General features: G+C 39.0%; 1 protein-coding gene across 5 annotated transcripts in view; it reads right to left on the bottom strand.

Moving 5' to 3' along the window:
• The window catches only part of LOC108712206 (phosphatidylinositol 4-phosphate 5-kinase type-1 gamma), a 56,209-nt gene extending 37,483 nt beyond the window's left edge, over nt 1-18,726 (bottom strand). For 3 of the 5 annotated variants that reach the window (XM_018254029.2, XM_018254037.2, XM_041561081.1), the window contains exons 1-6: nt 18,324-18,725; nt 8,208-8,239; nt 7,460-7,546; nt 3,272-3,402; nt 3,074-3,191; nt 369-521 (exon numbers count right to left, since the gene is read on the bottom strand). In XM_018254029.2, coding sequence (XP_018109518.1) covers nt 369-521; nt 3,074-3,191; nt 3,272-3,402; nt 7,460-7,546; nt 8,208-8,239; nt 18,324-18,405 — 603 coding nt within the window. In that variant the 5' untranslated portion in view covers nt 18,406-18,725. Of the gene's footprint in view, nt 1-368; nt 522-3,073; nt 3,192-3,271; nt 3,403-7,459; nt 7,547-8,207; nt 8,240-18,323 lie in introns of all 5 variants that reach the window. The other 2 variants (XM_041561072.1, XM_041561089.1) reach the window with 2 other exon arrangements.
• Nucleotides 18,727-25,162: the final 6,436 nt, after the last annotated feature.

Below are 25,162 nucleotides of genomic sequence, written 5' to 3'. Positions count from 1 at the left end.
ATGTCGAAATCCTTTTTTTCCCCTTTAAGTAATAAACCAGGAACAGTTATAAACTTCCAAATAATTACAGATGAAGCTTAGTCAAACTTTCTCATGCTTTCTCTGGAGATAAATGACAGGATGGGTATTATATTTATTAGTCCATTATTGGACAGAATGTGCAAATGGGTCACAACGAATTGGTTTCTACTTATTTCTTGCCACATGAATAGTTAAACAATTTAGTATGAAATACAACATGTGGAAAAAGCCATCAATAAAACATGTCTTGGTTCAGATGGCAGGATGTATGTAAATAAACAAATAACTATGGTGACCATGTACCAGTTTAATAGCTACATGAAAATAAGTGAAGTTTGAAGACACACCATATAATATCCAGGAAGAAGTTTCTGTAGAAATTCAGCCTCCTTGTGCATAACAGTCTTTATTATGAATTCATCATCACTGGTAACATAAAAAAGTGATCCGCTTGCCCCAGGATTAGAGAGCTCAATCAGTGGTTCATTACACAGGGAGTACTATCAAAGAGAGAACAAGATGTATAAGTATATTGGCAAAGATTGTAAACACAGATATAAAGAAATCATTTACTACTAGTCTGATAGACATTCCAATGTATAAAGACATAATGGCATAAAAGAAATTTAGCTAAAATAAGTTTAAGGACTTCTGCTCAAAAATTAACAGACCAAATGACAGAAATAATGTAGTTATTAATACATGCAATACATAAAAATATGACAAGAATATGCAGGGAGGTAATTTGTGCACTATTAACCTTATTCATTAAAGGAGAAGGAAACCCAGTCGGCGCAAACCCCCCCCCCCCCTCCCCTGTATTGCTTCACCTCCCTTCTCCCCCCTGGCCTACCTGTCCCGCTGGGCAAATGCCCCTAACTTGTTACTTACCCTTCTGCGCAGGTCCAGTCTACGGAGTTCACCGACGCCATCTTCTTCCATGCGATTTTCTTCCTGCTTTGACCGGCGCATGCGCAGTAGGAGCATTTCGCCGGTACGGATCTACTGCGCATGCGCCAAAAGTCACGGAAAACTTCGTGACTTTTGGCGCATGGCACCATCTTCTTCCACACGATCTTCTTCCTGCTTTGACCGGCGTTTTGGCGCATGCGCAGTAGGAGCATTTCGCCGGTACGGATCTACTGCGCATGCGCCAAAACGCCGGTCAAAGCAGGAAGAAGATTGCGTGGAAGAAGATGGTGCCTGTGAACTCCGTGGACTGGACCTGCGCAGAAGGGTAAGTAACAAGTTAGGGGCATTTGCCCAGCGGGACAGGTAGGCCAGGGGGGAGGAGGGAGGGGAAGCAACACAGGGGAGGGGGGGAGGGTTTTTGCGCCGACTGGGTTTCCTTCTCCTTTAAAGGCAGAGACACACGTGGAGATTCGGGGAGATTTAGCCGCCCAGCGACAAATCACCTCTTCTTCAGGTGACTAATTTCCCGAACTGCCTTCCTGCCGGCTAGAATCTAAATGAAATTGGAGCGCTTCACTTTCCGAAGTCGCCCCAAGTTTCCTCGTGAGGCAACTTCGGGCAACTTCAGAAAACGAAGAAGAGGAGATTTGTCACATGTGTCTCTGCCCTAAAGGGATACTGTCGTGGAAAAAACATGTTTTTTCAACACATCAGTTAAAAGTTCTGTTCCAGCAGAATTCTGTGCTGAAATCTGTTTTTTAAAAGAGCAAACATATTTGTTTTATATTTAATTTTGAAATTTGGCTTAGGGCTAGACATGATGTCCATTTCCCAGGTGCCCCCAAACCATGTAACATGTGCTTTGATAAACTTTAGTCAGTCTTTACTGCTATACTGCAAGTTGTAGTGATATCACCCCCCTCCCTTCTCCCCCCCCAGCAGTTTATCAACAGAACAATGGGCAGCTAATCAGATAGCCGCTACCTGACACCTCTTCTGAAGGAAATGTTTGCATTGCTCTGCTTCTTTTTTCTACTTGGGTGCCATTCTCATGTTTACCACTAGGGAGCACGACTTGGGTCACGTTTAAATACAATGAGAAGGGGGGAGACAAAAGCTGTCTAAAAGCAGTTGCAGACTGAAGTGCTGGCGTCTTCTCAAAGCTCAGAATCAAGCACAATGCACTGAGATGGCTGCCTCCACACCAATATAAAGGCTAAAAAATACATTTGTTGGTTCAAAAATAACATTTTAAATGGTAGAGTGAATTATTTGCATTGTAAACAGTGTTATTTAGAAAAAAAGTTAACCATAAAAATCATCACAGAAGCACTTTAATGAATTAGGGGAGGACATTCTGAGTAGTGTACCAGTGTTTGCATAGTATACAAAACTATGTAGCCCAATAAGTTCTTGACAAACTGGGCATTCTGGGCAGCTAAGTATCAAATTTGATATATTATTAAATTTTTAGAGAGCCCAATGAAGGGCAACTTAACTGGTCTAGAAAATCTCAGTTATGATGAAAGACTGACCAAGATGGGATTGTTTAGGCAGGAAAAAAGGTGCTTAAGGGGGATATGATAACTACGTATATAATGGGTTCCATCTGAATATTCCGAAAGGGTTTTTTAAAGTAAGAGCCTTGAAGCTGTGGAAATCTCCCCCTGAAACATTAGATGCCTTTTTTCAAGTGAGAAAAATCGGGGGTTCCTAAATTTCTCTTGAATGTTGATCCAGGGACTAGTCTGATTGCTATCTTGGAGTAAGGAATATTTTCACCACTAAGGTAAATTGGAGAGGATTCAGATGGGGTTAAACTAGATGAACATGTTTTTTTTTCAGCCTAAATTACTATGTAAAAATAACAAAACCCTGCAGATTTTTCATGATTAAAACAATAGGCAAAAAAGTATTTTCAGCGCAAGCGCTATTCACTGAACAAATGTTTATACTAAGCCTTTAAATTAAAATTGTTATAATTTCTGGTCAGAACACATTCCCAGCACCTGGCCCCTAGCTCTCTGACACTATGGTTTGGCATGGCAAGAACAGTGTTAAATCCTCATTTTCATTTCATATTCTTTGTCACTTCAAAGACCACAGCAGTTATTCCTCAAGCACAGGAGCTTGCACTCACCAAATAATCATCTGGACGAATTCCAAAGAGCTCTCGAAAGTAGCGAAATGCAACTGGTGCATAGGTTTTAAAACGGAAATCTGGGTAATGATGGGCGGGTGTGAGGTTACTGCCTTCACTATGAAAAAGTAAAAAAGGTTAAATTGATGTTATAATTCAGTCACAAGATAAAAAATGAAATTATGTGCACTGATTTACCTAGGGAAGAAGATGCTCTCCACCACATAAAAATCCTGCATGAGGACATCTCTCTCTGGCTTAGAACTCAGATTTCCAACAGTGTACCCAATGCCCAACTGAATGGCACCTTTGAGTGTGGATGATGTCGTCTGAAAGAAATTAAGACAGACATGAGAATAAATAATCAAAATATAAATCAATTATGCAAAAAATACAGCTAATGTGTATTAAAAATAATATCAAACTGAACAATTATAGATCAGATAAAGTTAAGAACTAGCTATTGAGTCTTTTCTGGGTAACAGCAATGGGTCTCTATTCATCTCGACAGGGGATCTTGGCTTTGGAACCAGAGAGACAGTTCAGTTCCTATAGAAAGTACAGTCAAAGATGTTAGTGTAGACTGTAGACTAGTTGATCAGCACAGACTTGGATGACTTTTGATGAGACTCTGTCTGGTCCATCAGAAGACTTGTGAGGGTTGATCACTTTCTGTACCTTAGGGACATCAACCTGGATACCGTAAGGGTGGTTGTCCATTAGATTTTGTGTCAATGCCATTGTTTAAATAATAAAAAGAGCATAACAAAGGATGAAATCCACTTTGATGTTAATGTACTTTGTAATTGGTTATTTATTTTTGGCATTGAATCATCGCAGAGGGGGTCATTCTTCCACTGTACAGAGCACTGGTAAGGCTCAATCGAGTGCTCAAACAGGACATTATTGAATTAGAGAGGATACAGAGAAGAGCAACTAAGCTGGTAAAAGGTAAGGGGAATCTTAGCTATGAGGAAAGATTGGCCAAATTGGGGGTTTGTACACTGGAGAAGAGGAGCTTAAGGAGTGATTTGATAACTATGTATAAATATATAAGGGGATCATATAATAATCTCTGTAATGCTTTATTTACCAGTATGTCTTTCCAGCTGACGCAAGGTCACCCATTTCGATTAGAAAAAAGGAGGTTCCGGCTAAATATTCAGAAGGGGTTTTTTACATTGACAGCTGTGAAGATGTGGAATTTCTCCCTTTAGAAAGCTTTAAGAAGGGGTTGGGTGGCTTTTTAGCAAGTGAGTGAATACAGGGTTATGGAAGATAGCTCATAGTACAAGTTGACTCTGGACTAGTCCAGTTACCATTTTGGAGTCAGGAAGGAATATTTTCCCCCTCTGAGGCAAATTGGAGAGTCTTCAAAAAGGGGTTTTATGCCTTCCTCTGTATCAACTAGCAGTTAAAAATAGTGTAAAATAGAGTCAAAAGGTTGAACTTAATGGATGTGTGTCTTTATTCAACCTAACGTTACTATGTACTTTGTTACTATAGAATCTCTGCAATAGTTAGCAATGTTGCCAGATAATGGCACAACTAGGCTTTTTGGCAAGTTATTCCCTCACCAAAATCCACATATCAACAATGGTCACATATACAGCATGAAATATCCTAAATGCTATAAGCGGGTCAGATGGGCATATGAACTTCCTCCCTACATGCCATAAGAGGGTCAGATGGGCATGTGGACTTCCTCCCTCAAGCTGACAGTTCGGTTGCTGTGTGTGTGTGTGTGTTGACATCATATTCAGCAGTGTTTTACATAAATTATACATCATTCCCATAAGTACAGTGTGTAAACCTTATAGGTGTATAAAAATGTGCAACATCCTGCTAACCTCTTTTTGTTCCAAGGTATCGATTTTTCTTTCCCTTTGTCTTTTCTCTCCTTCTTTCTGTTCTTATGTGTTTCTTATATACATTTTATTCACATGATCCCAGATATGCATTCTTATTTTCCATTTTTAATTGCCTGTTTAGCCTTCCTAACTCTTATTTAATAAAAACAAAAATTAGACTATACTCTATACATTGGGAACATTACAACTAAGTTGAACAGTATGCAGTATAAACGCCTTCAGCTCCAATTCTCTAGAAAACTGTGCAATGTGTAACACACAGGATTATAAGAGGTTTGAAGAGGAAATGGTTAAAATACTAAAAAAAGTGGAAGCTTATACGAAAACACCGTTCAGCTCTACAACAAGTCACCCCCTTCAAACCCTTGACTTGTGATTAATAGCTACCCGTACTGTTTTTATACATGTTCCTTTACTTTAATGATGCATTGACAGAATGACAGAGGAGTGCGAATCAACATTACTTTCTTGTTCTCTGTATTTAGGCAACAATATTCAGATAGCACTGACCACAAAACCCACAGTTTCTTTTTCTCCTCTCTCTATTACAACACAGAGCAGCTGCTGCAGAAATCTGGCCCTTTTCCCTACCCATGTGAGCACAGCAATGGGAGCTTTAAAAATACAGAGAAGCATTATAGTATAGTTCTAAGTCGGTTGTAACTAGTATATGCAATTGCAATGACATTTACATATAACATATATATTATATTGGAAGGTTGCTTAGAATTAGATGTTCTTGCACTGTGCAAAAAATATTTTTTTTGGGGGGTGGAACAATTTTTTAGCTTCTAGGTTGGAACCCTAACAAGTAAATGATTTGACTTTAAAAGAATACACAATTAAGACCAGTTCTATATAGTAGCAATGTCAAGGTCATAGTAAGGGCCATATTTATCAATCTGTGTACAATGACATCTGAAAAATGGTGTAAAAGTGGTATAAAATAAATAACATATTTATAACTGCTTATTTCTGCTTACAGCTGATTTTTAACCCACTTTGATCACTGAAATTATTCATCAAAAATAACTATTTTCGGTATTGATAAAGGAGTGTATTTACTTTCATGCTGTTCAGTCTGTTACATTATATCACTGCAAAACTCTCACAACAAATTCAAAAGAATGGGTAAAATGCAGGCAGCCAGAAATTTATAGCACAAAAAAACACAATATCAAGAAGAAAGCAAAGGCTACTGTAGATATTTAAACACCATTCTAATGTGACTGCTGATTTTTCACTCTGGAATTTTAAACTACATTACATGTTTAACTAAAATCTATTAACAATTAACAAATATGATGGTTTTTACAAACGGATGCAGAGATGCTAACTTGTTTCCTAATTGCCCTTTTCCGCCACTTCTGAATTTAGGTGACATTTTTATGTATTTCAATTAAGAGGGTAAGGATTTATAAGTGACAGGCCTGTTAGTGCAGGTGACTGGGCAAGGGTGCCCAGGATGCTGTGTTTAGACAGTGATGTATAGGGTTTTCTCTTTCAGTAAAGATAAATATCAATTAAAAAAATCAGCCAAAAATTGATATATAGAGCCATAAATTTTAATCTATGACTTTAGTAATTTAGTAACCCTTTTTCTCAAGATCTGTATATACCCAGTGCTGTATTTAGGTCCGGTGGCACCTAGACGTCCATGAACCATGACGTCACTTTCTCCACATGAATGACCCAGGCAGTAAGGTCTGGCGGCAGGGGAGAGCATTTATTTGTTATTTTAAAAAAATTACATTTTTATATAGGCACCCAAGGGCTGCCCCATTAAAGTTGCCATCCTAGGCACAGGCCCTCTGCTGCCTATATATAAGGCCCTGTATGTACAAAGTAAAACTGAATCCTAGAATTTAATCTCACACTGCATATTGTTTCTAAGAAGTACTTTTTCAAAACAAAATTATACTTTATTAAAGCTACTTTCAGGTCTTCACATTCAAGGCTGCCATTATGGGGGAGACAGGGGGTACAATTGTACCGGGCCCTGGCCTTTAGGCCTGGCTGTGCTGCATTTTTCTAATTATCCGGGCCCCCCTTGACAGCGCCAAAGTCATGAAACGAACTGCCGAATATCCAAAGTCTCGAAGTGCCAAAGACCCAAAGCACCAAAGACCCGAAGCAGCTAACGGAGCCAAAGCCACGAAAAGAACCCAAAGCCGTGAAAGGAGCTTAAGGTAAGTTCCACTGAACACCAATATGTTTTTTTTTAATTTTATGAAACCCCTGGCCACCAATATTCTATGGGGCCCTTGGCCACCAATGTTTCTTTTTAACTTGTATGGGGGGCCTTTTTTAACTTGTGTGTGGCCTTTTTACCATGGGGTAGGCGGGATCTGGGGTGGGGCTTGGGGGCTGTGGTGGGTGGGGACCAGGGGGCCCAGAAAACTTTGTTGTACAGGGCCCCATGATTTCTGATGGTGGCCCTGTTCACATTTATGGTGGTATGGTATATAAACAAAAAGAAAATAATAGACTGATATAGGATTATTGTATTCCTAACCTTTTTGTAAGTGGTTTCACCAGAAGCATCAACTCCACGGTGCCCAATCTTTTTACCAGCGCCTTGCTGTCCAGATGATGATGAAATCTATGTAGACAAAATGAGTAAAATAACTGAAAGCAACAGTCATGGAGCCTAAGGGTAGTGATGGCACATGGGGCGATTTTGTCACCAAAGCATTTTCTAGCTCAGTCAGCAGGTGACAAAGTGATACATTAAACACATTATCCAGTGTTTTTGAGAAATAATCACTTGACACACCAGTCTACCCTTGGGTGCAAGTGATTACCATAAGATGGCAAGAAGACATGTGATGTACTATATCCCCCTGTGTGCCATAATATATTACCAAACATCTCTAAGAAAGAAACTAAGGGAGAAAACCACTCCAAAGGTGGATTTTAGCCAGAAATTCCCCATTTTTGGGCCAAAACTAAAATGACACTAAGATTGCCTTTCCTGTCACTGCATATTTACCAAAGCATGGATTGAAATTTTTACCACCAGTGGAGAAAACACCTGGGTAACATTAACCTAAGAAAATGCATATTATTCATAAGGCTATAGATAAACTACAACTTCCACAATACAATAAAATGTAGTTAAAGAAAACAACACAATAAAGATCACATCATTGTTTACAGTAGATATGGTAAAAATTATCATAACTGTCACTGAATGGTTAAATATTCATATATGTCAATCACTACTACATAGAAGTGTGACAGCATGAAGAAAAGAAACTCACCTCCAACACAGTAGCTTTTTTTTCTGCTATATCTGTGGAGATAACAAAATTCAAGTATGTGAGACAATAACATAAGGGACTACAGTCTATTCAAACATAGGAACTGTGATGCTGTGTATAGAAATCTGTCTGACCAAGAAATGTACAGGTATGGGATCCATTATCCAGAAATGCCTGATCTAGAAAGCTCTGAATCAGGCAAAGGCCATCTCTGATAGACTGCATTTTATCCAAATTTGTAAAAATGTTTTCCTTTTTCTCTGTAATAATAAAACATTACTAAATTCAAACTAAGATACGATTAAGCCTTATTGGGTTTATTTAACGTTTACATGATTTTCTAGTAGACTTATTGCATGAATATCCAAATCATGGCATCATTTATCTGGAAAACCCCAGGTCCTGCACATTCTGGATAACAGGTCCCATACATGTAAATGAAAAAGAAAGGCACACTAAGGGAAGACAACTGGCATTAACTATTCCTGCCAATTAAAAAAAATATTCTTTAGCTGCTATAGTTGTTAAAAACTAAACAGGTTGCCCTGGAAACTCACTGTTGAAAACAGCACGGTTCTATGTAAAATATCTCCAAATGGTACAGTTGCTTTGTCCAAAATCCATAGTCTTCCTCTCTGTAATGCATCTAAGTCTGATCCTACATATTTTACACAGTGGGAACAAGACAGTGGCTTTTTCACACAAATTTGGTGGTCTTGTCTTGTAAATGAAATTATGGATAGATTTATGGACATATAGACTACCTGGATTCTATATACCAAGCACTCATCATGAATCCACCATTTCTTTACTGTTGCCCGTGGAGGATTCTTTTGATTACGTCTTTCCTTTCTGCCTTTTCTTCTACTTTTCCTAATTTGTTTTCAAATAGATGCAGCATACGTATGAAAATTGGAAAATCTTTAAAAGTAAAGGGAAAAAAACAGCACAGTGCAATAAGATAGGCCCATATGCACATAACTGTCCCTTCATTTCCCCTTTTTCTAGCCAATATTTCCGGATAGTTCTACCCATCATCAGCAGAGAACAGATGTAGACCAGGATTAGAAGTGAAAGGATTTAGAAAAGGAGGGGGGGTGAGATGGCAACAGTGGATAGATTTAGTCTTAGCAAAGAGGTAGACAGAGGATTAAAATCAGCCGCTGACGTGCTTTCAAGAAAACAAGACATCTCAACAAATGGAAAGCTTCCAGGATAACTGCCAGTCTGTACTATATTCTTTTAAAATTCCATTTTTATACATCCATGTTATATCGCAGCAGCAGGTAAGGGTCAGGTAACTCAGTTCCACAGATGAGACAGGTGACTCAGGTTAGCAATAAAATTTGCAGACTCCTGCCTGTGGTTTAGTTTTACAGCACACGAAACCAACAATGCACAACCTTGGTGTTGAAGGAGAAAAGCAATAAAGCAAAGTCTCACCAAACTGTAGGTGGTGTCAGAGGTAGTGTATCATGTAGTAGAACAACTTCTGAGCAATATTTCCACCCAGGGGTCCAGTAATTATCATTATTATTGGCCAACATAATAGATTTTTACCCGGGGCCTAAGGGTAACCCTTCGGCCTAAGAGGCCGAAGGGTAAAATTCACTAAACAGTAGACGGTTCCACTGAACTGTAAATACAATTGTTTTACTTTTACCTTTTTTTCTTTTCTTTTTAAAATGTGTTAAATGGCTATGAAAGTGGTACTTAGTGTATGAATGCAAAATGTTTTTTATGTGATTCATTATCTCCTTACTTCAAGGTTCATCCATATAGAAGTATGCTATCTTGTTATTACCATTACAATGGGAGTGAAGGTATTATCCCATAATGTTCAGGGATTTAGTCAAAACAAACAAAAGCCTTAGAATATTAGAGTGCTCTCCAAATAGATATATTACTCATTTCTCAGTAACTTCTTATCTTCCACAAGATAAGATTTCTTCCACAAAACTATCAGAGAGTCCATATGGCTAATAGTACAACTAAAACTAAAGGTGTAGCAATTTGCATGAGAAATGGATTGCAAATCCAAATACTAGAAGCCTTTGAAAAGACCAGTGGTAGATATATAGCTCTTAAAACTTTACTAGCGGTTGTAAAACGGACACTTGTTTCATATATGCCCAATTACAATTTTTTGAATCTTTACTAGGCTTTCTTTCTCACTGGGTTGAGGGCCATCTACTTATTGGAGGCAATACTAATAGTATTCTTGATAGATATTGGGATAGACAAACTGTTTTGCTACCCCCCTCAACATCCTTATATTTCAGCAGAAGGAGCAAAAATAAACACTTTATGTACATCAGAGGGATGGGTAGATATTTGGAGAGAGTTACATCCAGATGTTAGGCAATTCACTCACTACTCCCCACCCTATAAGCTACAGCATATACGAGGATTGATCATATCTGGATCTCTCAAGGGTTAGTGACAATACCTCAGTCCTCCAGAATTTTAAATATAACTTTGTCAGATATATATACTATAGAAGATCACACTTCTCCATTTGCCCAAAACCCTAACTAAGTGGCGCATGAATGAATCCTTTTTGAAAGTGTCAGAATTATTCGCCCAAGTAGAAACTTCTCTTAAAACATTTTTTTAAAGAAAATGCTACTTCAGCCCCTTTATCTACTATTCTAAGAGAAGCTCACACGGCTACTATAAAAGGTCTCTTGATACAATAGGGTACACAGCGGAAAAAAGCCCAACATCTAGAAATTACTAACCTTACCTCACAGTTAAACGATCTATTGTCACAACAAGCAGACATCGCTAACATTGACTTACGCACTCAGATTAATCAAACCCGTACAAAACTAAATTTAGTTCTTACTCATAAGACTGAGAAAGCTTGGAAGTGGACCCAACAGAGGTTGCACTATGACACTAATAAACCTAGCCAGGATGCTCCGAAACCGATTACACTTCAACCCAATCACTAAAATCAGAACTTAATGGGTTTGTCACAAGCACTCTACAAATGATCTTACGGGAATTCCACACTTTATATAAAAAGCGTTACCAAGCTATACCAGTGCCCCCAACTCATAAACTATAAGCTTTCTTCAGAGATATAAACTTGCCATCCTTGACTTCCCCTCAATATCAACCACTAAATGCTGAGATTATGGCAGATGAGTTTAAGGATGCTATCAAACTTTTTAAACTACCCAAAACACCAGGACCAGATAGCTTCCCGGCATTATATTATAAGAAGTTCTCCCATATACTTATTCCCTATTTGACCACAATGTTTAATCAAATACTCAAAGATGACAAATTTCCAGCCCAAAACCTTATGGCTACAATTATCCCCATCCCTAAATCTGATACCGATCTGACAGACTGTAAGAACTATCATCCAATCTCAATCTTGAATCTGGACATAAACATATCAGCTAAAGTTTTAGCCACTCGCCTTAGCCGAATTCTCCCTCACTTGAGCGGTAGAGATCAAGTGGAGTTTATCAGAAAACAACAGATGCTATAAGGAGACTGATCTTATTAATAGCATGGGCTAAAAATACCTGTACCCCCCTATGCTTTTAAAATTAGATATCAAAAAGGCATTTGATTCCTTAACATGGCCCTATTTTTATTACAAAAATGAGGGGCCGGGAACAATTTCTTGAAATGGATCAAAGCACTCCACGATAAACCAATGGCAAGAATTCACGTGGGACCATATTCTTCTAACTCATTTAATATTGAAAGGGGACACAACATGGGTGCCCCTTCTCCCCTTTACTTTTTGATCTAGTACTAAAACCATTAGCAATCGTTTTTAGAAACGACCTAGATGTTTTGGGTATGAAAGATATTAGTCAACATCATAAACTTAGCATTTTCGCTGATGATATAACTTTATTTTTAACAAGACCTTCTATCTCTCCCCCTAATTTATTCAACATTTTAAATAAATTCACTGATATTTCGGGCCTCACAATCAACCATACAAAAACTGAAGCACTTAGCATAAACCTCCAACACGATTTAACCAAAATATTTTCCCTCAATTTTGAGTTTCAATGGAATACTACATTTATAACAGTTTTGGATATTAAGTTGACTAAAACATTTGATCAGTTATATCAAGCTAATTAGTTCGCAAAATTAGTTACCTGGGAGCAAAACGGTGTGTGACTTCTCCTCTGTGTGCATCACGTTAAACTACGGTTTAAATTACAAACAAACCCCGCCCCTAAAAACATTTTTCACTATTTTTCCTTTCTACCTTATCCACTCTATGTCCAGTACTGCTATATAGTTATTATTTCATAGCATACTGGGGTTTAAAACACTGTGCATTGGTGTCCTGAGGGTGAAATGTTTTTAGGGGCAGGGTTTGTTTGTAATTTAAACCGTAGTGTGGATTGAACTGATGTGCTTTTGAGAAAGTGGCTGGATAGCCACGAAACGCGTTAAGCCTATGGTTCTTTAAATGTTTCTACTATGATGTGCCGTTTTTAATGGATTAATAAATTTTGGAAATTTTATTACAACACTCTGCTTCATTCCTGTGGTGCTCCGTGTCTCTGCATACAGTTTGGACTATGAAGTTTTGTCCGGGGTACTTTTCTTAACGTGATGCACGTGGTGTACATAAATATCTAAAAAAACGTCCAAGGTAATCTGCACTCCACTGGAATTGATAAATCACCCAGGTGCTACTCATATGTAAACATGAATAAGTAGAAGTCCAAAAGGCATGAGTGCACACTGGGATTTACTTAAAAACATAATTTTATTTCGTTACAAACAGGCCAACGTTTCGGTCCACCTCTAGGACCTTTATCAAGACGATAAAGATCCTAAAGGTGGACCGAAACGTTGGCCTGGAGGTCGCAATCCAGCTACTGATATCAATTTCCAGTCTTGTGTGTGCTGGTGCAATTGATTCAGTATTAATGATTCAGTAACTTCATCTACATCTTCTACATCATCAACATCTAATTTGGCATCCACAATTAAAGGAAAATTTAACCCCCTCCAAAAAATGTAGGTCTCTATAAAAATATATTGCATAAAACAGCCTGCATATAAAACACTGCTTCACCTAAATAAACCATTTTCATAAAAACATACTTTTTTAGTAGTATGTGACACTGGGTAATCCTAAATAGAAATGTTCAATTTTAAGTATTACGGGCCACTCCCTGGGATCATATGATTCACAGTGCAAACAAACAAACCAAGGGCATACATACATTTAAGGTCACAGGAATTCAATGGTCACAGGAAATCAATGGACATATTTCTGTCTTTTACTCCCACACTTTTTGCTGTCACAGTTAGCGCTGCATTATTTATATCTGTGGGAGCACACAGACCATTACAGAATTTTGGCTCAAGGGTAAAGAGTAAAATGACAATATTTACTTACAGTGCCTTGCAAAAGTATTCACCCCCCTTGGCATTTTTCATGTTTTATTGCCTCACAGCCTGGAATTAAAATGGATTGTTTGAGAGTTTGCACCATTTTCAATGTGAAACCGAACCTGGTTAGGGTGAGAAGGGCTAAAAGGAGTCAAAAAGCCCTTCAATAGCAATTGACATGCAAAGCGAAGCCTTCTGAAATCAGAAGGTATTTACTTGTCTCATGCCATACACACAGCACTGCCTAGATACCAAAATAAGACATCATGGGTGGAGACTAGGGATGGGCAAATTTTTTCGCCTTGTTTCGCTGTGGAAATGAAGCCCATAGACTTGTACGGTGGTGTGCGTCAAAAAAAATTTTTTTTTGCCGCCCATAAACTGCTGGTTTATAGCACAGAAACAGCCTATTGGTTGAGAGCCATGTATCCAAACTTGCAGACAGCCTGTTTCGATCTTGTTAGATCTCATCAGTGCAAGATATTGGAACATGGCTTCTGAGGGGTAGGACTTGGAGAGTAGTGAAATGGGAAATCGAACCTGGTTAGGATGAGAAGGGCTAAAAGGAGTCAAAAAGCCCTTCACTAGCAATTGACAGTGAAGCCTTCTGAAATCAGTAGGTATTTACTTGTCTAAGGCCATACACACAGCACTGCCTAGATACCAAAATAAGAGTTTTAATTCTCCCATAAGGCATCATGGGCGCAACTCTCACAAGTAACACCTGTTTCTAGGAGTTGCATGATACCTTGGTAATCCTATCACAGTAACACCACAGAGTCACACCTCTGTGAGTTTCAGATGTGACCTCTCTGAAGAGTTACAATTGCCATTGTGGTTGGATTAGTGGGAGAGTTTATTTGTCGAGGACTTCCCACACCAGTCAGTTGAACTGAAGAAGCTGCTCAGATGAGTAGTAAAAGGTCTTTAAAGTGATACTAACGTTCATATGATTTTTATAGGAACGTGTCAGAATCGCTTTGTCTTTAATGATTACTAGGTAGGTCCAGTTGTTTTAAAATCACTTACACTAGATATTATGTTTGGTTTTTTTTTCAACTTTGAAACTCACAATTTAAAAAAATATGAACGTATTTATTAAAAATACAAAAAATTTCATTGCATAAAACCGTGAAAAAAAATACAAATATCTCAAAGTGGCAGTGTATTCATCATTTTTAATAGATCAAAAGCTCAAAACAAAAATGTAAAAACTCTAATTGAATACATACTTTACATTTTGCCAAGGACAGCTCCCGTTGACTTCTACATGACCTTGCAAGCTTTACATGGCCGAAATTTAAAATTACAGTTTTTTCCATTTAATAAATATAGAAAAGTCTTGTTTTTAAACCATTATTCAAAATCATGATTTTTTTAACTTTGTTTATAATACCGGTGTGCTCCAACTCTTTTTCATATATACGGATGAAGCATGTAGTGGAGGCACCTGGATCTTCATAATTGTGAACGGTGTACGGGAGAAGTTTGGACTATATATATATATATATATATATATATATATATATATATATATATATATATATTCACAGTCCATGAAAGCACTCACAGCAGACGCCATCCAGCGTGTATCAAAAGATTATTTATTGGTGCATGGTGTATCGACGCGTGAGCCGAAACGCGTCGATACACCATGCACCAATAAATAATCTTTTGATACACGCTGGATGGCGTCTGCTGTGAGTGCTTTCATGGACTGTGAATAAATAAGTATTGATTGGTTAGCACCCAGCAAGTGATCAAGTGAATGGTGAGTGCCGATTATATCTCTCTCTCTCTCTCTCTCTCTCTCTCTCTCTATATATATATATAGATGCAGTGGATGCAGTGCCTTGATAAAGGTTCCCAGGAGGAACCGAAACGTTGGACACAATGCTGTGTTGAAATAAAATACACTTTGCTTTTCTACAAATGAGTGTGCTGATCCTTGCATCACCTGTATCATTAATTTGATCCTGCACCTCAAACTCATACAAGTATCGAGTGCTGATACCCACAGGACGCATATATATATATATATATATATATATATATATATATATATATATATATACTTCCCCAAACTCACAGCACTCACGATACGTGGATTATCCTTGCCTGGGTGCATGCCATGATGTTTCAACATGTAGTCCTCCCAAAAAGCAGCCGCACTCACAGGACTTATCCAAAATATAAATGCTTTTATTTAGAAATTAACGTTTCGGTTGTGACCCAACTTCGACAAAGGCTGGGTCACAGCCGAAACGTTAGTTTCTAAATAAAAGCATTTATATTTTGGATAAGTCCTGTGAGTGCGGCTGCTTTTTTACACACACACTAATTGATACACTCACAAATATGAAATATATAAATATACTGATATACTGTATATAAACATACTAAACAAACTACAGAACCTGAAATTACTGTAGCCTGGGACGTTATACTTGTATGATTATACTTTATACATTATACTTATACTGTGGTTAAAATGCACTAATAAAAGTTTTAAGTAAGAAGCTGTGCATGTTTCTAATTTATATGTAGTATTTGAAGTGGACCTGTGCACAGTCCTTACTATAAAGATAGCATATACCCCAACAATCATTACTTAAATTGACATTATACCTGTCCATGATGTCATCCAAGCCACTCTTTAAGGCATTAACAGAATTTGCCATCACAGCCTCGCTGATCTCGAGCTTTCACCACAAAGAACCATTTTAGAGCCTTCAAATAAAAGTTCAGTTCCTTAGGTTTAAAGTTGTGGTCCTCTATTGTACAGGTACAAAATCTGTTATCCATTAGCCTGTATCTCCCATAGACTCAATTTCGATCAAATAATTACATTTTTAAAAAAATATTTAATATATTTTTCTGTAATAATAAAACAGCACCTTGTTCTTTATCCCAACTAGGATTTAATTAATGTTTAAATTAATTTTTAGCAGACTTAAGGTATGAAGATCCATATTACAGAAAGACAAAGAGGCAAGGCAATCAAGTTAATGTCCTTTTTTATGCAAGACAGTATTTATTTGCTCAATGTTTTGTACAATATAGTATCAGCAAAAATAAAGACCAAGGAGAGACAATTGTGGTACTCCACTAACAGCACTGGTCTTTGTAATCTATCATTCAGTCAATTCTTTGCCCATGTACAAATATTATGTTCCAGGCCAACATTTCTTAAATTAATCAATTACCTTCTGTGTGTAAAAAGCTTTAACAAAAGTAAATCATTTGCACTGCCACCCCAATGTTTAGGTTTCTACTTAACTTCTTATAGGCAATTACATTTGTCTAGAAAGATTTATTGTATGTAAAACCATTTTGTTATTTGAAATGTATTCCAGTATCTTATGCCAAGTTTTCATACCACCAATGTCAAACTAACAGGCCTGTACACTTTAGGCCAAGAACAAAAAACCCTTTTTGAATAATGGCACCAGTTTATTAATTCACCATGGACACTGACATTATAGGGTATAATGGGGTCTATTAACTCATGAGTTCCTGTGTGGTGGAATGTTAAAAAAGTCACTGCATGATATCACATGACAAAATGCTGTATGTCAAAACTGTCATACCTATCTAGAAGCTGTGGTGACAAATTTGGTAACATTTAGTGGACCTGGCTGGCTGGCATCTCTGGAGTTTTGGCAGAACCAGCACTGGAAAAGCAATGTATGCCTGGCTTCTACCTAACATGTAATTGTAAAGCTGTCAGACATCTTCTTTTCCAGTGAAATTATTTCCATGAGATCTGTTAGGATCGAGGAGACCCTCTGCTATGTAAAATATTTCCATAGCTCTGCATATGTTGCCTATGGCATACATTATCTAATTCGTTACCTTGCATATCTGAAGGTGCAGTCCTCCAAGTATTGTGCTTATTATTTTTTGAGCCTGCCAGTCCAATCAGAAAGCAGTTCTGATTTGAAACAACATCCTATCAAATTGAAGAAGATATGTCCAAACTGCATGGTGATGCGTGGTGCATCAGCAGATGAGCAAGAGCAGAGAAGCTACCTAGGTACCAGATCTGAGTTTGCAGCAGTGATATTAGGTGCACGGCTGTGTATGGTGTCACGTCTGTAATCACTTCCGCTACAATGCATCGGATAACCCTCATGCCCCAGCTCTGGTGCCAGATTTATATAGCAAGTCTCCAGTGACGACTGGGGAGATTTTTGATTAATTTCATTAAAAAGGTACACATGGGCTACCCCTAATCATATGGAATTCTGGCCAGCGACATAAATAGGCAGTTGTTTGGTATCCATCTCAGTAGCCCAGTCATTGGGATACCCTGAAGAGTTGGCCAAAAAGGAAGTCATAATATGGTTGGAGCATCATTTACATGTATATATTAAACCTAAAAATAGATGACTTAGGAAATAATTCACACAACCTTATAACTAAACATGTCCAATTTTTCTCATCATAACCAGCTGCCCAAACATACCCAGTTGCCTATTTTTGCCAGAAGCCATCAGCCAAGAGCCCTCTAATGTATTTTCGAGTCCCGCAATGGATTTCTATCACGGAGAAGCAATGCTTACCAAGCATACTATATGCCTTACATCGCCCGCTGTCAAAACATGGTCATGAGGACAGCAATTAAAAATATGTGTGCTCTGTACGGCAGTATTATGGCTGTGGGATGGATGCATCCTATTAACACACTATGAGCATCAGCTGCCAAGGTCAATATAATATCACCTGCTTCGAGGTCTCCTCCTGCATCCTCTGCTCCTATTTCAGAGCCCCCTTCGCATGCCTCTTCTTCCTCCGGTTCTTCCATCCTCCTTTCTCCCGTTGCGCTCTTTGACAGTTAATCCTCTAAAGCACAGACACCTCCGTCATCACGCAACACGGGATATTGCTCTAGAATAATCGTCCAATAGAATACAGCGGGGTGGGCCCATCCAGGGACGCCATCAGGGAGGCATAGGGGATACACCTGAACGGGCCGGGGCTAAAAGGGGTACCCGGCTATGCTGAAGACCCGTAGCTGAGCCGAAAATAGTATGAGGAGGAAAAGTGCGAAGTTAGGGATTATCTGCAAATGCCACAATCAGAAAACTCAATTTCAAGATGTGACACAATGGACGACTGGAGTTTTCATGAGCAGTAAGGAATTGGTAGACAATCCCTAAACTCTGCAATCTCGTCCTGCCCCATTTCTTTTCAACCAATGACAGCTTCTCCCTTTCTTACATCACTCAGCAGGCTCCATCCTGCCCCTGTATGCACACTGTTCTTGTTTGGACTCCTTTCTCTATGGCAGAAAGAGAGCTGAGTGTCACCAGCCTGGAGCTTGCAAAACATGAGAGAGACAAAGCAGTGCTGTGTATGTTGTGCTTAATATTTGCCTAGCTATGCACTGTGATATTATATGTAGCTACCAAAAAGCATATGTACAGAGTTTGTTTTATATTCAGAGTGTGCAATGCCAATTTATACAATGATTCTTTTTAACTTATAGGGGGGCCTGGCCACCAATGATTCTTTTTAACTTGTAGGGGGGGGCCTGACCACCAATGTTTTTTTAAAAAAAAAACATTTATGGGGCCCCTGGCACCAATCGTTTTTGGCCCTGACCACCAATGTTTTTTTAAAAAAACATTTATGGGGCCCCTGGCAATAGTGTTGCCAACATTTCTGGAAAAAAATATCAGCCTTCCTATATATTTATCTTTTTTTCCTATTAATAACATTGGGACCAACCATAATTTTTACTGGCCAGGCTGGTAAAATACCGGCCAGGTGGCAACCCTACCTGGTACCAATAATTTTTTTTAACTTATAGGGAGGTCCTGACCACCATGATTTCTTTTAACTTGTAGGGGGGGCCTGACCACTAATGTTTTTTTTAAAAAACATTTCTGTGGGACCCCTGCTGCGTATTTTTGTGTTTTTTAAATTATGACACTAATGGCTTTTTATCATTTGTGAGCGAGGGGGTTTACTGTTTTTATCAGTGGTGTCTTTGTGTACTTTTTACTGTGGTGTGGGCGGGATCTGCGGTGGGCTGGGACCAGGGGGCCCCAGAAAATATTGCTGTACGGGGCCCCGTGATTTCTGATGGCGGCCCTGGGCCCGTCAGACATATTTACTGAGGGCTCAAAGCAGTCTTTGTTGATATGATTGTACTTGTGACGTTATACTCAGGGGCCCATTTACTTAGCTCGAGTGAAGGAATAGAGGAAAAATAGTTCAAATTTCAAATGGTTTTTTGGGCTACTTCGACCTTCGACTACGACCTTCGAATTCGAATCGAACAATTTGAACTAAAAATCGTACACTATTCGGCTATTCGATAGTCGAAGTACTGTCTCTTTAAAAAATTCTTCGACCCCCTAGTTCGCCACCTAAAACCTACCGAGGCCAATGTTAGCCTATGGGGAAGGTCCCCATAGGCTTGCTAACAATTTTCTGATCGAAGGAATATCCTTCAATCGATGGATTAAAATCCTTCGAATCGTTCGATTCGATCGAATGATTATTCCTTCGATCATTCGATCATAGGAATAGCGGTAAATCCTTCGACTTCGATATTTGAAGTCGAAGGATTTTACTTCGACGGTCGAATATCGAGGGTTAATTAACCCTCGATATTCGACCCTAGATAAATGTGCCCCTCAGTGTAAAATGAGGAGTTTAATGTAATTACTTTAGATTAGTAAAATTTCACAGAGTAAAAGGTACCCTGTACTACAAATTCATGTTTCCCTCGACTGTATCCTTTCAAACCAGAGGTAATACAAACAAATTACGCTAGATGGCATGCAACCATCAGTGGAAGGCATCCGCAAGCATTTAAAGTGATTGTTCATCTTTAAATCAACTTTTAGTATGATGTAGAGAGTGATATTCTGAGACAATGGGCAATTGTTTTTCATTTTTATTATTTGTGTTTTTTTAGTTATTTAGCTTTTTATTCAGCAGCTCTCCAGTGGCAAATTCAGCAATCTGGTTGCTAGTGATAAAATTACCCTAGCAACCATGTATTGATTGAACTGGAATGTGAATAAGAGAGGGCCTGAATAGAATGATGAGTAATAAAAAGTAGCATTAACAATAAATATGTAGTGTTACAGAGCATTTGTTTTTATATGGGGTCAGTGACCTATATTTGAAAGCTGTAAAGAGTGATAAGAAGAAGCCAAAAACTATATAAAATAAATAATGAAGACCAATTGAAAAAAATTATTAGAATTAGCCATTGTATAACATACTAAAAGTTGACTTAAAGGTAAACCACCCCTATTAGTGTACGACTGAAGTGTGCACCTGATAGCAATTACTTATACACTATATTACTTTGTAGATATTTTTCTCTTTTTAAAGAATATGGTGGGAGGATATCAAAGTAAATCTAGGAAAAATAAAAGTTTTTTGGGAGATGAGATTGGAGCTTTTTCCACAGTTTTGAAAGTACTGGCCTGAGTAGTTCTCTTTGACCAAGAGACCCAGTGTTTATGGTGACCTTAACAGACTTCACCTAAGGATCAGAAATATAATATATTTTAGTGTACCACGCAGAGGAATCTATATAATTATTGGCTTATACCTGTCCTCTAAGTATAGAAGCCAGTTACAAACATTGAACTATTTATAAAGAAGAAAAAGAACTTTCACAGAATTTATTTTATTAATTTACAAAAGGAAAATTTTTCTAGTACCCCCTAAAATTTGCCATGTTATGATTTTTTTAATTTAATACTATTAATAATATTTAATATATATAGAGAAATGCACAATATTTTTTATACAAAAACAAAAATGACAAGAAATAGCCACCTACAGGGCCGGATTTGTGGCAAGGCTAGGACGGCAAGCTTTTAGGGGCAGCGCGCCAACCGGCCGCCTGCTGAGGAGCACCAGTGCTCCGGCATTTGGACTTACGGTACCAGGGGCACAATTATGCTCTCTGTGCTAGCGCCCTGGCCCTCTTTGCCGCCCTCGTGGACCCCCGGAGGGGCAGGATCACCCCTGTGCGGGCGGTGCGGGACCACGCGACCTAGGGGCGCCCGCAATACAAATTCGGCACTTGCCACCTACTATGTGAACAGGCCCAGATTTGTGGCAAGGCCACAAAGGATTGGGCTTGGGCCTGCAAGATATTAGGGGCAGCATGCTGCCCAGCCGCATTCTAAAATCAGGAGCAATGGCAGGGCCTGAACTAAGGGTAGGCAGAAGAGGCACGTGCCTAGGGAGCAACAAAGTGGGGGCGCGAAGCACGTACCTCTTCTCCTGCCTACCCCTGGTCCGGACCCTTGTTCGGCGTCAGCGTGCCTCTTTGCTCGCTCTGTGCATGCTCTGCTCTCCCCCTCCCTCCAGAAAGTTATATTTTCACACATGCGCAAGTCCGCCAGCACGCAAGCGCATGATGCGCACGTGAGTGCTCGCGGACACGCACATGTGCACTCTATGGCCGGCAAGGGGCAAAGTGGACGGCCGGTTTGCCTTGGGTGCCTGGCTGGCTTGGCCTGTGCCTGAGCAATGGGGACTTGCAGCTCTTTAACTCTGCTGTGTGCGTAATCCCTAGTGCTCCGTCGCAAGCCACCACATGCGTGCGCATGCACTCGCGAGGGAGGGGTGTGCTCGTGGGTGGAGTCCACTAGGACCCACTGCGACAGCCCAATTTGAAATCCAGATCTGAATGTGAACAAGGTACCAAGGGGTGATGGAATACATCCTTGAGAGCTTAATACTAAATCATATATACATCATGCACAAATTAAGAATAAAACATTTTTAGTTTATTGCAGATAAATGCTAGGCTTTATTTGCTATGCAATAAAGTAAAAATATTTGAGGGCTCCTTTATGGCTGCAAGTGCAACAAGCACAGTTCAAATTTGAGTGCAATCACCATGTTTTTTTTTTTTTACCATAATCCCAGTGTCACTGCGGGTACGAAGGGGCAGTGAATCTGATGCAATTACACTGCACCCAGTTAGGCAGGTGTCATTTAAACATAAAAGGTTGGACTCAATGGACATTTCTTTTTTCAACCTAAGTTACTATAATTATAGCACTCTAAAGTAGGTGCATTTTAGGAGAGTTTGCCCCAAAAAGCAATATCTTTTTTGGGTGGAGAACCCATTTAACCCTTTACCAACCAAGCACTTACCGCGTACGAGCTGGAAGATCAGGGCTTTCACCACCAGCAATGTACCTTGTATGCTTTTACCAGCGCACGTTCCTCCTCTTCTCCTGCGGCTTTCGGCAAGAAGAGAAACTCGCAGGTCAGCAGCCAACCCTGTAGGCAACGAGCACTGGGGGCTGGATTGTTCCTGGACATTGGCGATGACTCCCCACGGTGACCCCAACTCAACAGCACGTTATCAGGATGTGCCTGCTGCTGGGGTATAAAAGATCACCCCCACAGTGCCTTCCCCATCTTCTCTGCTGGTACTGGACATCGTTGGAGCCCAATGGTCCTCCTGTCATCCTTGCCTGTCAGATCTGCTGTGCCTGCCCCAGGGAACCCATTTTCACACTCATTTACACACTTATTATACACCTTTATCTAATTTGTCTTTTTTTTTTTTAGTTTTCACTTTTTATCACTTACTTTCACTTACAGTTACTTACTTTTACACATACACACACACACCTTTTACAAGCGTGAATACATACATTTTGTATTACTGTCTGTTTTGTTGCCTGTGTACGCAGCGTGAGAGGTTATATTATTGTATTTTTGTTTTATTGGCTTATATTGTATTTTCAGTGATTTTTATTGCTTTTTTTTCCCTTTGCATTGCTGCCAATTACTGTCCTTTATTGATTTTCAGTGATTTTATTGCATTTCAGTGTTGCTTTGCTGTTGATTTCTTGTGCTAGCTTGTTTTTGCTTTTTCAGTTTTGCGTTGCTGCTAATTATTGTTCTTTATTAATTTTTCAGTCATCTTATTGCATTTCAATGTTTTTTGCTGTTGATTTATTGTTCTAGCTTGTTTGTGCTGGTACTTTGCATTTTCAGTTTTGCGTTGCTGCTGATTACATTTCTTTCCTGATTTTCAGTAATCTTATTGCATTGCCATATTTACTTTGCTATTGATTTTTTTTGTTTGATGTTGGTTTCATCTTGTTTTTGATTGTACTGTCATTTCTTTTTTTTTGTATTGCTGATCAGTTTTGTGTTCTGTTGATTACAGTTTTTTTCAGTGTGATTAGTGATCATTTGTCACTTCATTTTAATGAATTTTCAGTTGTTGCTGTTCATTTAGCTGTTCAATAGTTGTTCAATAGTTCATTTAGCTGATCGTTAGCTATTCAATAACTGTTCAATAGCTGGCTGCAATGGAGGAGGAAAAGAGAGAAGAGGCAAGAGGAGGCAGGGCCTTTACAGAGGCAAGTTGAAAGAGAGCGGGGATCATCTGGTACAGCGGTGCATTCAGCGCAGAAGAAGGGTGCGGTTCCACGAGATTAAAGCGCTATAGGATCTGCGCAGGAGATCTGTTGGTGAGTTGAATGTACAAATGAATGTATCGATTTTAAACTCTGATTCTGAGGGATCAGACAATGAGGCAGATGGTGGTAAAATTATAGCATTGATCAAGAAATATTTTAAAAGAAAGGGGGAAGGAAAAGGGAAGGTATGCTTGTGCTCTCACAAAGATAGCTTCCCATTTGCCAAGGAAATTGAAAAAAATTGAAGTTGGGAACTTTGTTGACATTTATGAGCTAACTAGGGAAGTGGTGCAGGCAAAGGAAGATGGGGAAAGCAAGAAGAAAAAGACAAAAACAAATACATTTTTCATTGGTTGAAGGGTTTTTGGGTTTTCACTAGTGTGTATTTAGTGCAAATTTAGGCATGTATGCTTGTCCTGTGGATCTTCTCATGCTGTTAGTGAATGCTATAGAAAGAAAGACAGCCAGACTAATAGGCAGCAACTCAACAGAAGAGCCGTAACGCCAATTCAGATGGGCAGGCTAAGTGAGGCATTGTCAAGATTCGAAGACAGAAAGGTAGCAGAATTGTTATCAACGGCATTTTTAGAAGGTTTTAGGATACCAGTATTACAGGTGCCCCCTCCCAGCGAAAAGTTAAAACATTATGAAATCAGCTAGTAAGCATACAGAGGTATTGAAACAGAAAATAGAGAAGAAGTGAAAGCAGGTAGAATGGCAGGCCCATTTGAGGATCGGCCTATTGTGGACCTAGTGGTATCGCCACTAGGGATAGTTCCAGAGAAAGAGCTTGGGAAATTTAGAATGATACAGCACTTTTCATACCCAGAAGGAGCATCAGTTAATGATACTTTGGATAAGGAGCAATGCAGGGTGCAGTATCAGTCATTTGATAAAGCATTGGAGAAAGTGAAGAGACTGGGGAGGGGACGTTGTTGGCAAAGGTAGATATAGAATGGCATTTAGGTTATTACCATTGCTTCCGGACACTTTTAAGTTGACTGATTGTTATTTTCAGGGGGCATTTTATGTGGACCTTGTGGACCATTTTATTAGATTTGGGGCCTATTTGGCAGGAAAATGGTGTACGGCCAGGTGGCCACAGGCATGGAACGAGCACGGGTTAACAAAAAA

Source organism: Xenopus laevis, chromosome 1L (genome assembly GCF_017654675.1).
Source record: "Xenopus laevis strain J_2021 chromosome 1L, Xenopus_laevis_v10.1, whole genome shotgun sequence".
Classification (NCBI taxonomy): domain Eukaryota; kingdom Metazoa; phylum Chordata; class Amphibia; order Anura; family Pipidae; genus Xenopus; species Xenopus laevis.
The sequence above is the reverse complement of the archived record's forward strand: the minus strand, read 5'-3'. Positions and strand labels throughout refer to the sequence as shown.